This window comes from Adiantum capillus-veneris, chromosome 16 (assembly GCF_014529385.1).
Source record: "Adiantum capillus-veneris isolate H3 chromosome 16, ASM1452938v2, whole genome shotgun sequence".
Classification (NCBI taxonomy): domain Eukaryota; kingdom Viridiplantae; phylum Streptophyta; class Polypodiopsida; order Polypodiales; family Pteridaceae; genus Adiantum; species Adiantum capillus-veneris.
Window position 1 is genome coordinate 30,410,588 of NC_140946.1, and position 13,848 is coordinate 30,424,435.

At 44.3% G+C, this 13,848-nt stretch overlaps 1 protein-coding gene across 2 annotated transcripts in view; it reads right to left on the reverse strand.

Annotated features, from left to right (window-relative positions):
• The window catches only part of LOC147438797 (uncharacterized), a 51,118-nt gene that overhangs the window by 20,953 nt on the left and 16,317 nt on the right, over positions 1-13,848 (reverse strand). For both annotated transcript variants that reach the window (XM_086484768.1, XM_086484769.1), the window contains 2 exons: positions 8,105-8,356; positions 6,527-6,931 (listed from right to left, as the gene is read on the reverse strand). In XM_086484768.1, coding sequence (XP_086340894.1) covers positions 6,527-6,931; positions 8,105-8,356 — 657 coding nt within the window. The remainder of the gene's footprint in view (positions 1-6,526; positions 6,932-8,104; positions 8,357-13,848) is intronic.

Consider the following 13,848-nt stretch of genomic DNA (forward strand, 5'->3'; position numbering starts at 1 on the left):
CTTTCAGTCACAGACAGAGGAGTCTGAGCAGCCCCAACAACATAACAACACCAGAGGCATACTGCTTGATCGGGCGATAGAGTTGGGGCGGTCCCGTCACCCACGGATGAGGGGGCCCTCTCGACATCGACACAGATTGCGACAAAGGATCCATACCATACTGACGCGACATAGGAGCCGTCCCGACAGAGTGCCTACCTTGGAGGACATTGAATCTCTATAGCCTTTTTGATACTGATGTATATGTATATGATGCCTCGACTGTCAAAGAGCTCCATTGTATCAACTCACCCTTTGTATTCCCTTTGTATCAGTTTTCACCCCACCCCTACCCACTATTTTCTTTTCAGTTCTTTGTACTTCTTGTACCCAGACTTGGTATTAGATTCACCACATGTAACCATTTGGTCTCATAGGTCATTTTGGCCTTTTTAAGACGTTAATATTACATTTCATTTCTCTCTCTCTCTCTCTCTCTCTCTCTCTCTCTCTCTCTCTCTCTCTCTCTCTCTCTCTCTCTCTCTCTCTCTCTCTCTCTCTCCCCGTCACCCTCCTTGCATGTGTTTCATTTTACTAGCTTGCGAGAGTGGCATTCCCTCACTCCCTCTCATTTCTCACATTCAAGCAAAGAGAGAGCTACTCAGCTATGTCAAGGAGCTCAAGCAGCGGTCATTTATGTCAGCCCTACTATTACCAGCTTGGACACTCCAAGCGAGAAATCAATAGCAACACACGAGCAGAAACTTCAAAATCATTCAACATTACTAGGGAGAGAGAGAGAGAGAGAGAGAGAGAGAGAGAGAGCACGGCGGAGTTCCGTGCACAGAAGCACTGGCCCCAAAGACTCGCGCCCCTTTCGATATTTCTTTATTATTTCTCACAGCAAAAGTACAACTCCAGAGGGTTCTCTACTCTCAGACTCTGCGTCCAGATGCTCTGCAGTGAGAGGCCCAAGGGCTCTTTTAAACTTACAAGGGATGCCCAAAAGCAGAGCCCCAAAAGCAGAGCCCCAAAAGCATCAATTCAAAAAGCATTGTAACCCAAAAACAATTGTTCTCAAAAGCTCACGTAAAAACTGCCATGCCAGCAACCAACGCCAAATGCAAAAATCCATACACCTACCACGTGGCTTCAGCAACGCAAATTGCGGGATTCCGTACAGTTCCGCCACGTGTCATGTCACGTGTTTTACGGGCGACTAGGCCAGAGATCAAGCTTTTGGTTCCTAGGGTTTTAGGTCCCACGGTCGGTGCTCAGAAGTTCTTTAAGTTGGTCGGCTCAGTTTCTCTTGTCCACTCGGCCATTTCCCTTCCACTTGGTCATGCCACGTCATCACTTTGTGACATTTCCCCCTCTTGAAAGAATTGTAATTGCCCTCAATTACGCCTGTAAAAATAGCCAAATGACAAAAAAATTCTTCAATAGACACTGACTCTATGTACTAATGCACCAGACTCCACCAATCTAGAACTTCTACAAAGACATCAGTCACTGATCAATCACATTTCTGTCGAGGGTCTCAGATACAAATCCTCATCATTGTAACCATTTAGCAATCACATCCACACCACGTTGATCTTTTCACGGATGTCTTGATCTACTAAATCTTGTTACTATCAGATTCACATCTTTTCATTTCACATTTCAATAAAGCAAACCATGCCCATGACCATCCCCACAAGACAGTACATCCACACTTAGTTGAACACCATGTTTTCAATCACTCAATCTAGCCATCTCATTTGGTCCAGAACTCTTGATGCACCTAGAATATTGTGCATCCATCTCATCCTTCCGGAACTCTTGATACACTCACAACAGTATCTAGTCATCTCATCCATATAGACATCTTGATGCACTAGAATCTCATTCAGTTCGCATTCACTTTGGTATCACATCTAGATCTCATTGATCTCTAACAGATGTTTATATTCATTAAGTTTAAATCAGATCACTAAGCCATCAGATCCAAATCTTACTTATCTCTGACACATGTCTAGATGCACTAAGTTCTAATCATTCATCAAACAAAATATTGCAGACATTTCATCTTTCTCTGCATGTCTCTAACAATACACACATGAAAGAGCACATGTTTTCGGTTCAATCAAGGAAATTTCCAATTCAATGCACATCTATTCATAAAGTCATTCCGCAAAATACTGTTAGCCCGTCAGTACCCTAAAATCTCAAAGAGAAATTAGTGACTTTATTCAATCTAGGCAATCTATGACAAAGGAGTGGAGTGGCTCTCCTCTTGTGCAGTTCGCACCGCACCAGATTCAACCTGTTGATTCATCGGTAACTTTTGGCATAGACACTGCTAATAGCCAAAAGCTTCAAGGTACAGCTTTCTCTGAAGAAAATTTGCAAGGTTCTCCTCCATCCACTTTGCATCGAGGGCCAAAAAGTACCCTTGACCAAATTATCCTGTGGATCTAGCTGACCTTTTTGTTCTTGTCTTGTGCCCTTTGACCTGTTGATAGCCCTGCTGGCCTTCCTGTCCTACTCTTGCCCTGGTGAGGTGGATACTATCCTGTCTGGAGGATAAGTCAATGAGCCGGCATGCATTCCAAATCCTTGCTTAGCATGTCCCATAAGTCTCTAAATAGAATCGGACTTCTGTTTTAGAAAATAATCTCGAATCTCTTTTGGCAAACCACAGCAAAACCGCTCAGTCTGGTCTCTGAAAGTAATCTTTCGAAACGAAGACAATCGCAAATAAGTATCCCAAAACCTCTGGCAGTAGTCATGTAATGTATCTTTCTTAGTCATTCTCAAATGATGCCAAGCCGTGATGACCATCTCTTTCATATTCGTCTGATATCCAAGTTGACATAAAAATTTTCTTGAATTTTACCCACGTTGTAGGTGCTTCTCTACATAACAACAAAGTAGACCACCATGTCTGTGCAGTTCCTTTCAAGTGAGATGCCACCCTTCGCACCTTGGAGTGTTCCGTCAACCAACCTCTAGAGAAAGGGGCATCAAACTGCTCTACAAACTCAAGGGCTCGATGGGTGTCTTGATAGCCTGAGAACTTCTCAAACCTGACAGTCTAACTCCCTTGCTTGAACTCCTTGGTCTTCTTGCTCATCTCTTCATTGCCAGAAGAGGACGAGCTCTCCTCCCCTGAAGTGCTAGATGGCTTCCCATGCCGTCTAGACTTTTTCAAAAATCTGCTTTCCTTGCGTTTCTTTCTTTTTCTCCACTTCTTCTGCCGTTTCCCATCCTCACTAGCACTAGAGGAAGACAAACTGTTGGAACTCTTTGAAGACAAAGAAAAAATATGAGTCATCCTCGAAACGAGCACGCTTCTTGACTCTTCTTGCCATCTCGAAAGTCGACTTCAGGTCCAAATGACCGGGGAAATCCGTCGATTCCTCTTCTTCCAAAAGTGCTTCAAGCCTTTCATTATCTGGTTCATCTTCTTGTCAAGAGCTCTGTCTAGCTCTTTTTGCGAGTACCACTTTTCTGCACTCCGCTTGTCTCTTAGCTTTCCTCCCGACCTGAGAGGAGAATCAATGGCCTCACGCCATCTTGAGTGAATCCCATCCATCGGTAATTCTTCAGGTGTTCACATATTTCGGGTTCTGGGAGTACTTCATTAATCTTTTCACACACGTGTCAACTGCAGACGTATCAACCTGCAGTTGACGTTTGTACTCCGCTCTGGCAAACATTCCCACCGAAAATTTGTCATTCTTTTCGTCTCCCATGCTAGGTTTTCTTCGCCTTCCCACTAAGAGGTGTTATCTCTGTCAGATTCTTCGCAAGAACCCATGTGTACTCTTAGGTTCTTTATGGCTTATGCCCCTTAAGGTAGAGCGATGAAGACGGGAGCGCGCCTAATGTGCGATGGACTAAGAGTGGGAGTGGCTAATAAGTCCAGGGCAGGGACACGAAGATTCTTTGACAAAATAAATCTTGACTGCTCTGTCAGATTCTCCTCGAGAACCTGTGTATGTTGCAGAAGGGATCGGATCTTCCGTAGAAGAAGAATCCGATCCCTTCTGGAGAGAGCGCCTAGAAGCACTTGCCCCAAAGATTGGTGTCCCTTTCAGTATTTCTTTATTATTGCTCACAGCAAAAGTACAACTCCTGAGGGTCCTCTGCTCTCAGACTCTGTGTCCAAATGCTCTGTAGAGTGAGAGGCCCAAGGGCTCTTTTAAACTTACAAGGGAGGCCCAAAAGCAGAGCCCCAAAAGCATCAGTTTAAAAAGCACTCTAACCCAAAAGCAACTGTTCTCAAAAGCTCACATAAAAACTGCCACATCAGTAGCCAGTCCCCAAACGCGAAAATCCATACACCTGCCACGTGGCTTCAGCAACGCAAATCGCGGGATTCCATACAGTACTGCCACGTGTCATGTGAGTGCGTTTTATGGGCAGCTAGGCCAAAGATCAAGCAAGACCTTGTGGATGCGGCACGACCTCTAAATAAGTTTCCATATCATTTGCACAAAGCTAATGAAGAGGAGCAACAAGGTGAGTTGTTGGATAGGGGGTTTATTTGTCCCACTGTAAGTCTTTTGTTGCTCCTATTTTGTTTGTTCAAAAAAGAAATGACTTGTTGGGGTTATATGTGGATTACAAGGCACTCAATAAGAAAACAGTCAAGCACCGATTTCCTATGCTTGGAATCGACTGCATTCTAGAGTGCCTCAATGAGACGAAGGTATTTTCGAAACTCGACTTGAAGAGTAGCTACCACCGGATTGAGTTGTTTGCTAAGTTTGAGTGCTTGTTTCTCCAAGATGATCTTCCTCCTACACTTCCTCTTGAGCGATCCAAGGATCGTGTCATAGACCTCGTGGATGAAGCACAACCTTTGACGTAAATTTCCATATCGATTGAACAAGGCTAATAAAGAGGAGCTAAAGCGCAAACTAGGTGAGTTGTTGGATAGGGGGGTTATACATCCCAATGTAAGTCCTTTTGTTGCTCCTATTCTTTTTGTTTGTGAAAAGGATGGTTCATCCATGTTATGTGTAGATTACAAAGCCCTTAATAAGATGAAAGTTACGAATATGTTTCCTATGCCTCACATTGAGTCCATCTTGGAGCGTCTCAATGGAGCAAAGATATTTTCAAAGATCAACCTAAAGAGCGGCTACCACCCGGTAAGGATCACAAAGAGGGACATCTATAAGACTGCCTTTAGAACTGAGCGTAGACACTACAAGTTTATTGTTATGCCATTTCTTCTTACTAGGGCACTCGATCGGTTTAATCTAAGGAGGAGTATTTTTGTAGACTTGGTTGGTAAGTGCTTGTTTACGAAGTTCTCATTTTTTCAACTAATTAAGATCAACATGCTATTGACATTCAGAAAACTTAAACCCGTTTGGATGCCAAGCATATAGTTTGCATATTCAAAACTTTGCACGTATTGCCACACCATTTGGACATGTTGAAATGCGTCAAGACTCACCGTCAGCGCATAGTTTTGATCGAGGCTACCAAGGGTACTTTTGAAGAGCTCAAGGTAGCAGTCACAGAGGCACCATGCCTCGTTCTTGCCTCTTGGGACAAGCTCTTTGAGGTTTGAACAAATATGAGTAATATTGCCATTTGCCCAATGTTACAACTGAATTATCACCCAATTGCATTTCTCTCTCATAAACTAAATAGGGTTGAAAAAAGTTATCGTCAATTATAGAATTTCTCTCTATCATTCATGCATTGAAGCATTGGAAACATTCCATTTATGGATGTGAGTTTGTGGTTCGCACTGGATTCTCTCAATGTTTGACGATTGTGATAGTTTCTACGAATGTGAGTCACTCCAGCTAGAAGCCGTGTGTCTTTTAAGTTTTTTAATAAATTTGGTGCCATCTTGGGCCTACCCAAAAAGGAATATATTGAAATGGTTGTATCTGATCTGTCCTATAGGTCAACTTCAGCCTTTACATGACGTTAATATCGTCCTTTTTCTCTCTCGCACACGCGGTTATTCAAATGACATAAAAGTTCCAACAGTCACAAGATGCTGGCCTTTGCAAAAAGTGCACAGCAATAAGGATCTGGACATATACAAACGTGAAGACATTCACATGCACCCAGACACATGAAAGGTGTGTGTGTGTGTGTGTGTGTGTGTGTTGATACATACATGCACCCGCAATCTGCACATGTGTTTGCATATTCCACCTTTAAAAGTCCATCAAGTCTAGTCATCAACCGACCACACAACTTGAATTGCTTCACAAATGTCAATGGAGTCTAACACCTGTAAGAAATCTGTCTAAAAGAATTCCTACTCAATAAGCAACCAAATACTGTTCTATGGCAAGAGTAGTCTCCCTAAATTCACGCAGAGCTTAATACCCTGAAAACTTTTGGTCTCCAGGCAAAATGAATTCACATTAACTCCCTCTTTAAAAGAACCCTGGGAAACGGACTGATAGGGCAGGGCAGATGATCCCTAAAGCAACTCAATGATATTGCAATCGGTTATCACATTCAAGTGAAATTTCTATCATGAAGAAAAACACCACTATTAAAAGAAAGCAATCACACAGACCTTTCTTTTTGTGAGTGTGTTCGGAGGGGTCATTTGTTTCTTTGGTTGTCTGTAATTTCTGCCTCGATACATGATGATATTTGTTGCCTGATGTATGTCAATGACTATTCCTCCACTCAATATGGCCAGCTGCTTTGCAACAGTCCTGACATCTTCTCTCTTAAAGATATGGCAATCGATTTGTACAGTCTCATGAAATTTCCAATGCATATGCATGTTCAGAACAACACCACCATAGACTCCTCGCCTCCCAACAGGCACATAATTCCTGTTTTTGTAGCCTATTTTTTTTAGCGCTTGATGTTGTTCCACAGTGATAAGCTCTGGGTCATGCACAGGCTCCGGATCCTCCTCTAGCTCATACTTCTTGAGACGCTGCAACAAGACAGCTCGTTTCCTGTTTGCCTGCAATCAAGCAAAAGTTACCTAAAAGCATTCCAACATAATAGATTGAGTGACAGAGACTGGTGGAAAATAGTATGCACAAAAGACCAGAGAAAGGTGACTCTTTTCATAAAACATAAATTATCACTTTATCACACAAACACAGTAAACTGACAAAACTGCTTAGAAGAGTTCTGTTTAAACTTTTAGAATTATTTTTTGGAAACAGAATTTGTGTGTTTGAGAGAACAAATGCAACTAACACAGGTTCCAACACTGTCTCATGTTATGCATCATAATAACAAAGATTGCCTTTCAGATCACAAGAGCCACCCTCACGCTCATGGATGTCCCTTATTGCAGTATCGGCTTTTCACAAATCATCTTACCACTGAATGTACATACTAAATAGCTCCCTAAGACCGACCATTCTACAAGTACACCCTCCACCTACACTGTTGTCCTTTCCTTTTGACATGCAACATATCTCATTATATTGAAGCATGCACTCAAAAGCGTGATCTCCCAAAGAAGGAAAGAATACAAATATACATAGACTTACACCAACCAGCTGACATTTGCTTTCTAGCTTTCAAAACACGTTTGATACATTTTTTTAAATGGAGATCTGAAAGCATGTAGCAAAAGCTCAGCCACAAGCATTGCCAGTTTGCCATATTGCTTTGATATGGTCAGCCTGCTTTGATAAGATAAGACTCTTGAAAGGGAAGCTTTGAACCCCCCTTAAAGATGTTAAACTTGCCCTACAATAAATAAAAGCATTGAACGTGCAAAAACATATAGGCCCTTTGGTTGGACCTTCACAAGTGAAGCTTTGAACCACACTTCAGCAAAACAAATGCATGCTCAGTTTCCATTTTGGCCCCTTGTTCAATTACCACACATTCAACATAACACATCTAGCTGACTTTGTTGCCTTTTAGTCTATAAGCATTTACCAAAAAAAAAAGCTTTATGAACACAATGCCCATGATACTTATGCAAAGGAAAGTATGTGTACTGTTATAAGCTTAATGTGTGTAATAGGGCACACACTTGATTGCTGAAATGTGTGTGTGTGTGTGTGTGTGTGTGTGTGTGTGTGTGTGTGTGAGTGAGAAGAGAGAGAGAGAGAGAGAGAGAGCACTTTTAATGTGTGAGAGAGGTTCACCGAGAAAATTGTTATGCACCAACCTTTCGTAATCTCCATTGCAGCCTCTCCTCGGGGGACAAGGTGGCCTTCAGCAACTTTGTTTTCCTTCTGAGAAGTTGGAACTCTCTTCGAGCCAAATCTCTTTTCTTTCGGTCGTTTCTCCCTTTCAATGTTGCCAACGACCGAGCAAAAAGCGAGCTACACCAGTGTTGTGAGAGTGAAGAAGACCAAGAACTTCGCTGTCCACAACCTAGACCACCCCACCCTGAAAATTTACCTTTCCAGCTTGGCACCTGACAAAGACAACTCTACATGAGTTCAATAAAACCAAGCTCTCTCTCTCTCGAAAAAAAAAAAAAAAAAAAAAAAAAGAGGCTGACTTCTATAGAAATCCCTCACCTCAGAATGCCCAAATGATGTCGATTCTGAGGGCAAGTACAAAAGCTGGTTCAAAGCAAGCCCGAAGGTGACAACTGAAAAACTAGTCACAACTAGCCACATGGGCAAACTAGAAGTAAAAACTGAGAAACCAGGGGAAAACCCTCTCCTAAAAAGAGTAAAAAGGTGCCCTCGCAAGCTAAGTGGAGAGAGGATGACAGCGGTCTCTAGAAGATAGGCCCTCTACAACTGTGTACCAGAAGCCACCGGCGGTGATGTGGAGAAAGGAACAGCAGCAATGGCAGTAGCATAATGTTGGGCAAACGCCCGCCAATTGGTACCATCTGAAAGCAAACGCTATGGAATGATAGGTAGGAGGGATGAGAGAGAAGAAACATCTGACATCTCCAAAAACTGCAGAAGGAGACCACAAGATGACAATAAAAGCGCTCCACTGGAGCAGAAAAGGAGTTGTCAGCCAACCGCAAAGACCCGATCCCTACACTCACCTACTGAAACCCCCCCCACCCCCCCCCCCCCCCCTCTCTCTCTCTCTCTCTCTCTCTCTCTCTCTCTCTCTCTCTCTGGCAAGAAATGGAGGGCTTGACCCTCTGTATTACGTAAACAAATTACAAAAGGTCATAGGCATTAAGTCAACCCGTAGGCGACACATTGAACATGGAATTGGTAGTGAAAAATTCCCTGAACTATAGCAATTACAACAAACCACAAGGGAAAAACCACCAATGATACAGAGTTACAAAAGATAGGTGATACTGCACAAAACTGAGGGTGAAGACCATCCAAAAATAGCAACTGGCGTCCATGGCTGTCAATGGTATGTTTAGAGGTCATGACAAGTGGAAACGTGATGTTCAACATGAAAATTGAGTGCAAGGGAATTTTTCTACAAATTTAGGAAATTTCCCAGCTCATTTGAGCATTGTACACTTCAAAAGAACAAGTATACAGATTCCGAGTTTGGTAAGCAATGGTTGCAGGCTCTTGCTTCCCAAGGGCGTAGCAACTATCTCATTCGTGAGGGTCTCTTGTATTTTCGACACCGTCTGTGTGTGCTGCCTCCACTTAGGCAAGCCATATTGCACGATGCACATGATGCACTCACAGGTGAGCACATAGGCATGAATACCACGTTAGAAAAGGTAGAAAGATTCTTTTTTTGTTCTAAAATGCGCAAAGATATGTTTAAAGTATGTCACACAGTGCTCCATTTGTCAAAAAGTCAAAGCTCCTCGAGGTAAGCAACAAGGCCTCTTGCTACCGCTGCCTATCCCCAGAGGGCCATTTTAGGACATTTCCATGGATTTTGTGACTAATCTTCCCCGTAGTTTGCATTCAAGGAACAGTCAACGTCTCACAATTGTTGATCGTTTCAACAAGTTTTGCATATCGATTCCTTGCAAGGCCACAGTGACAACACAAGATGTAGCACGCCTGTTCATTAAGCATTGGTATCCCCTTTGTGGTTTGCCAAAGTCGATTGTGTCAGATAGAGATGTTAAGTTCACGTCTAATTTTTGGAAAACACTTTTTGAAAATTTTGGCACTAACTTGAACTTTTCATCCGCATTTCGCCCACAGTCTGATGGTCAAACTGAGATCTACAATAAGTTGGCTTTTGATGTTTTGAAGTCTTATGTGCATGATCAGCAGTCTCATTAAGAGCACTATCTCCCTTTAGTGCAAGCAATTTTGAGTGACTCATATTCCAGTGCCATTGGTAGAACTTCGTATGAGGCAGCATTTGGCCGTCTGTTTCAGACCTTGTTGACTCGATCCGTCAGTCAGTTGCATGATGCCAATGCTGAGAGCCATTCTTTGGATGAGATTACTAAGAAAGTGAAGCTTCGGCTAAGCAAGGCTCAGGAGTCTTATTCTCGTCAGGCTAACAAGCATCGTCAGGATGTTACTATCAAGGAAGGGGATTGGGTATGTCTTAGGATCATGAAACAGCGTCTTAAGCAAGTAGGAAAGAAGTGTCCGAAGTTGTCTTTTCGTATATACAATTCTTTTCCATTCATTAAAAAAATAAATGAGGTTTCAATGAAATCACAGTTGCCTAACTCATGGTCCATGCACAACGTTTTCCATGTTTCTTCGTTAAAGTTGTTTCAGGTAACCCACCAAGGGACATTTCAGAAGAAGAAGAACCAGAGATCATTGATGAAGCACAGGTCATGAAACCGAAACAGATGCTTTTGCATTGGTTTCGCCATGGATCGAAGAAGCAAGCAAGACAATACCTTTTGAAGTTCAAAGATCGAGGAACCCACGAGGCAGTGTGGGTGGATGAATCATTTTTCACAGACTACCCGGAGTTGTTGGCAGACTACAAGGAAGCCATGCAGCTCGGTGCCAATATCTCACCTTGAAAAGGGAGGGGATGTCACGTGCAGATCTAACCCTATGTGCATGTGGACAAGCTAACTCCTAGTTCTAGGGTTTAGGACAACCTAGGCAGTGTTCTGGCACCTTTGTGAGCCTGTTCGCGGGCTGTGCATGTCCAGGAACTTAAGAGTAGTTGCATACCCTCTAATTGCACAACCCACATCATTGGCATCAATACCCACTACCCAGCATGAGCATTAGCCACCACATGAAGTCAGTTTCCCCATAGCATGTGAACCACCTCTAATAACCTACAAGTGACTTTATCACTTAATAAATAAATAAGCAAACCATGGGCTGAAGGGGAGGACTACTCGACCCAGGCTGTAGCACATATAAAAGGACACCAGGAGGCGCTATGGAGAGGCAAAAGACAAGGGAGAGCACAGGCAACTAGTGCACAGGCAGCCCCTAGCGTTTTCTCAGCGTTTCAGCCAGTGTTTTCAGCACCCGGCGTTTTACAGCCCTTAACCTTACGCAGTAGATCCCGGCCGTACCCTCATGAATTGCTCCAGATTCAGCCAACGTTTTCGGCCTCATTCTCGCATTGCAGAACCGCAGCACAATCGCCTCATTTGCATCATAGCATTCAAAAGCATTGTACCAGACCTTTGTGCAATACAAAGTAAATACCTCTCTAGCCATAAAGAGAGTCGTAGGGGGGTTTGGAAACCCATCTTGTGTCGTATCTTCTGTCACAAACTGGTGACGTGGCATAGCCACCCGGACACACACACACACCTGCTGACGTGGCAGTCAGTACGGACGCTCGAAAAATGCGCCAACATGCTGATGTGGCGGTACGGATTTCCGCAATACGCACTGACTGTGCTGACATGGCAGCAACGTACAGATTCCCCCTTTTTGCGCTGACATAGTGTCACGAGTCTGTGGCATTTGACTTGTTTTAAAGCACCCCTCTGGAAATGCCAATGCCCGAGTTGCATGGTGTGAGGCGGACAGTGAGAGTCTAGGCCGGACGGCCAGTGAGCACTGAAGTTGGGCAAATGGACTAAGGTTAGCCACGGTGGGGCTATGAGTGTAAATCACCTGATAGCTAGCCGACATTGCATTTTCCAATGTGGTTTCAGTGGTGATTGACGGTCAGACGACCAGTGTGAGTGCCATGGAAGCATCTCCTAAAATTTAGGTAACTGCTATTTTGGACCTAAAAATGTGTTCGCGTCATTACCTCCGGTATGACAAGGGGAACATTTTATTACTCTGCCGCGAAGTCAACTGGGCAACCGGTCCGGAGATTTTTCGGCGGCAACCCCGAAACGGGAAATGGCCTGTAAACGCGCCAAGTGGCACATTTCTGTCCACTTTCCTCATGCAAGAAGAAGTGGCGCTGAATTTATAGCTGGGAGGCTCATTTGCAAGCTCTCTGTCACAGGTTAAGAGCTATGGAATGCTTCCTTTCCCTCTTATGTACAATGCGGTGCCAGGAGTGATGCCCTGCACGCTCCGCGCTGCTCTCTCTCCCCTATGAGCAGTATGTTATGCCCCTCTAGTGGGCTTTTCATTTGACCAATGTATAGTTATGTGGGTTCATGCGCGATTGCCGAGGCAAGAGCCTCTTGCACAGGTACTGGATTAGCTAGTTGCTAATCCCCCGCAGGTACAGGTGGATTCGGAGAGGTTTCACGTGAGAAATCTCGTCCGATTCAAAGGGCAAGTAGCCCTATAGGTGCGGGAGCTCGAGGACTTGCTACGGATGCAATCAGCACGCGAAACGGAGCCCAAAACAGGGAATTACAGCCTGCTGTGTATTTTTGCAGGTTTAGGGTTTCGGCCCTAAACAGTCCCTAATACCCCCAGGAGGTTCGGAGACGCGAGGGGACCGCTGTAGAGGTGATGTGGCGTATTTTCGGGGCAGAAAACAGAGAATTCAGCTTGCTGCAGATTCTCGCCAGGTTTTGCAAAGTGTCCGTATGCGTCGGGAAAGTCATCTATTGAGTGGGAATACTGACTGTGAAGCGTCCTAGTACAGTTATGCTGTCGAAATCGGGCCAGAACAGGTGCAATTCAGCCCAGATTATGCGGGGCAGCTTGTAGGAAATTACAGGTTTTTATTCCCTCTGTAAAAGAATAAAGAAATACCGAAAGGGGCGCCAACCTTTGGGGCCTACAGGTGTCGCTGTCTGCTTGGGAGCATTCTAGCTTCCTCGCCGTGTTTTTGTTTTGAACTGTAATTCCAGTCTCAGTTCCAGGTTCCTATTAAGCCATTGCTTTGCGTCGTATAGTCAAGTGTTAAAGAATCGGGTGAAAGCTAACGTCTACCGCCCCACGGGCCGGTTTCATGGTTCCGTCACCGGGACAAGATCACTTTTTCCTTAAGAAGTGAACCTTGGTTGGTTTGCGGCGAAGACACAAAGCACAGGAACTTGGAATTACACTATGGCTGAAAGGACAGACAATGCTAGAGAAGAGGGTTCCTCTTCCCAGGGTAGACAGGCTATTCCTTTACAGCATGAAGTTGGCGAGAGTTCACGACCGCCACTGTCTACGCCTTTTGTTCGTGTGAATGCTTAGCAAGAACAGGTTCAAGGGTTCATGACTGAGCACTTTGAAGAGGATGCGTTCAAGACACGGTTAGTTGCTACTATGAATGTCTTCACTCAATTGGTGCAGAATCCCAGGTTTATGGATTATCTGCAAGCACCATTAAAGTCAGAGCAGGCAAGGGAATGCCCTCAGCGTACAGAGCCCGTTGAGGCTCAAGCCCAGGTTCCCCATGCGACTGAGCAGGATAGGAGCATTCACATGTTGCGGAGTCACGTCAGGCTCCTAGACAGGTCCCTCATGTCCACGAACAGGTGGCGAGGATCCCTACTCCACACGTTTTGCCAGTTCAGCCCGCCACCTTTCAGGGTCAAAATGTTGCATTGAATGGACAGGGAACCAGTCTCCAAGCAATGCGTCATGTTTTTCCACCACCCACGGTACATCCTGGGTATTTCGGGGGTGGATCTGTGTTCCAAAGTATGGCTGGTTA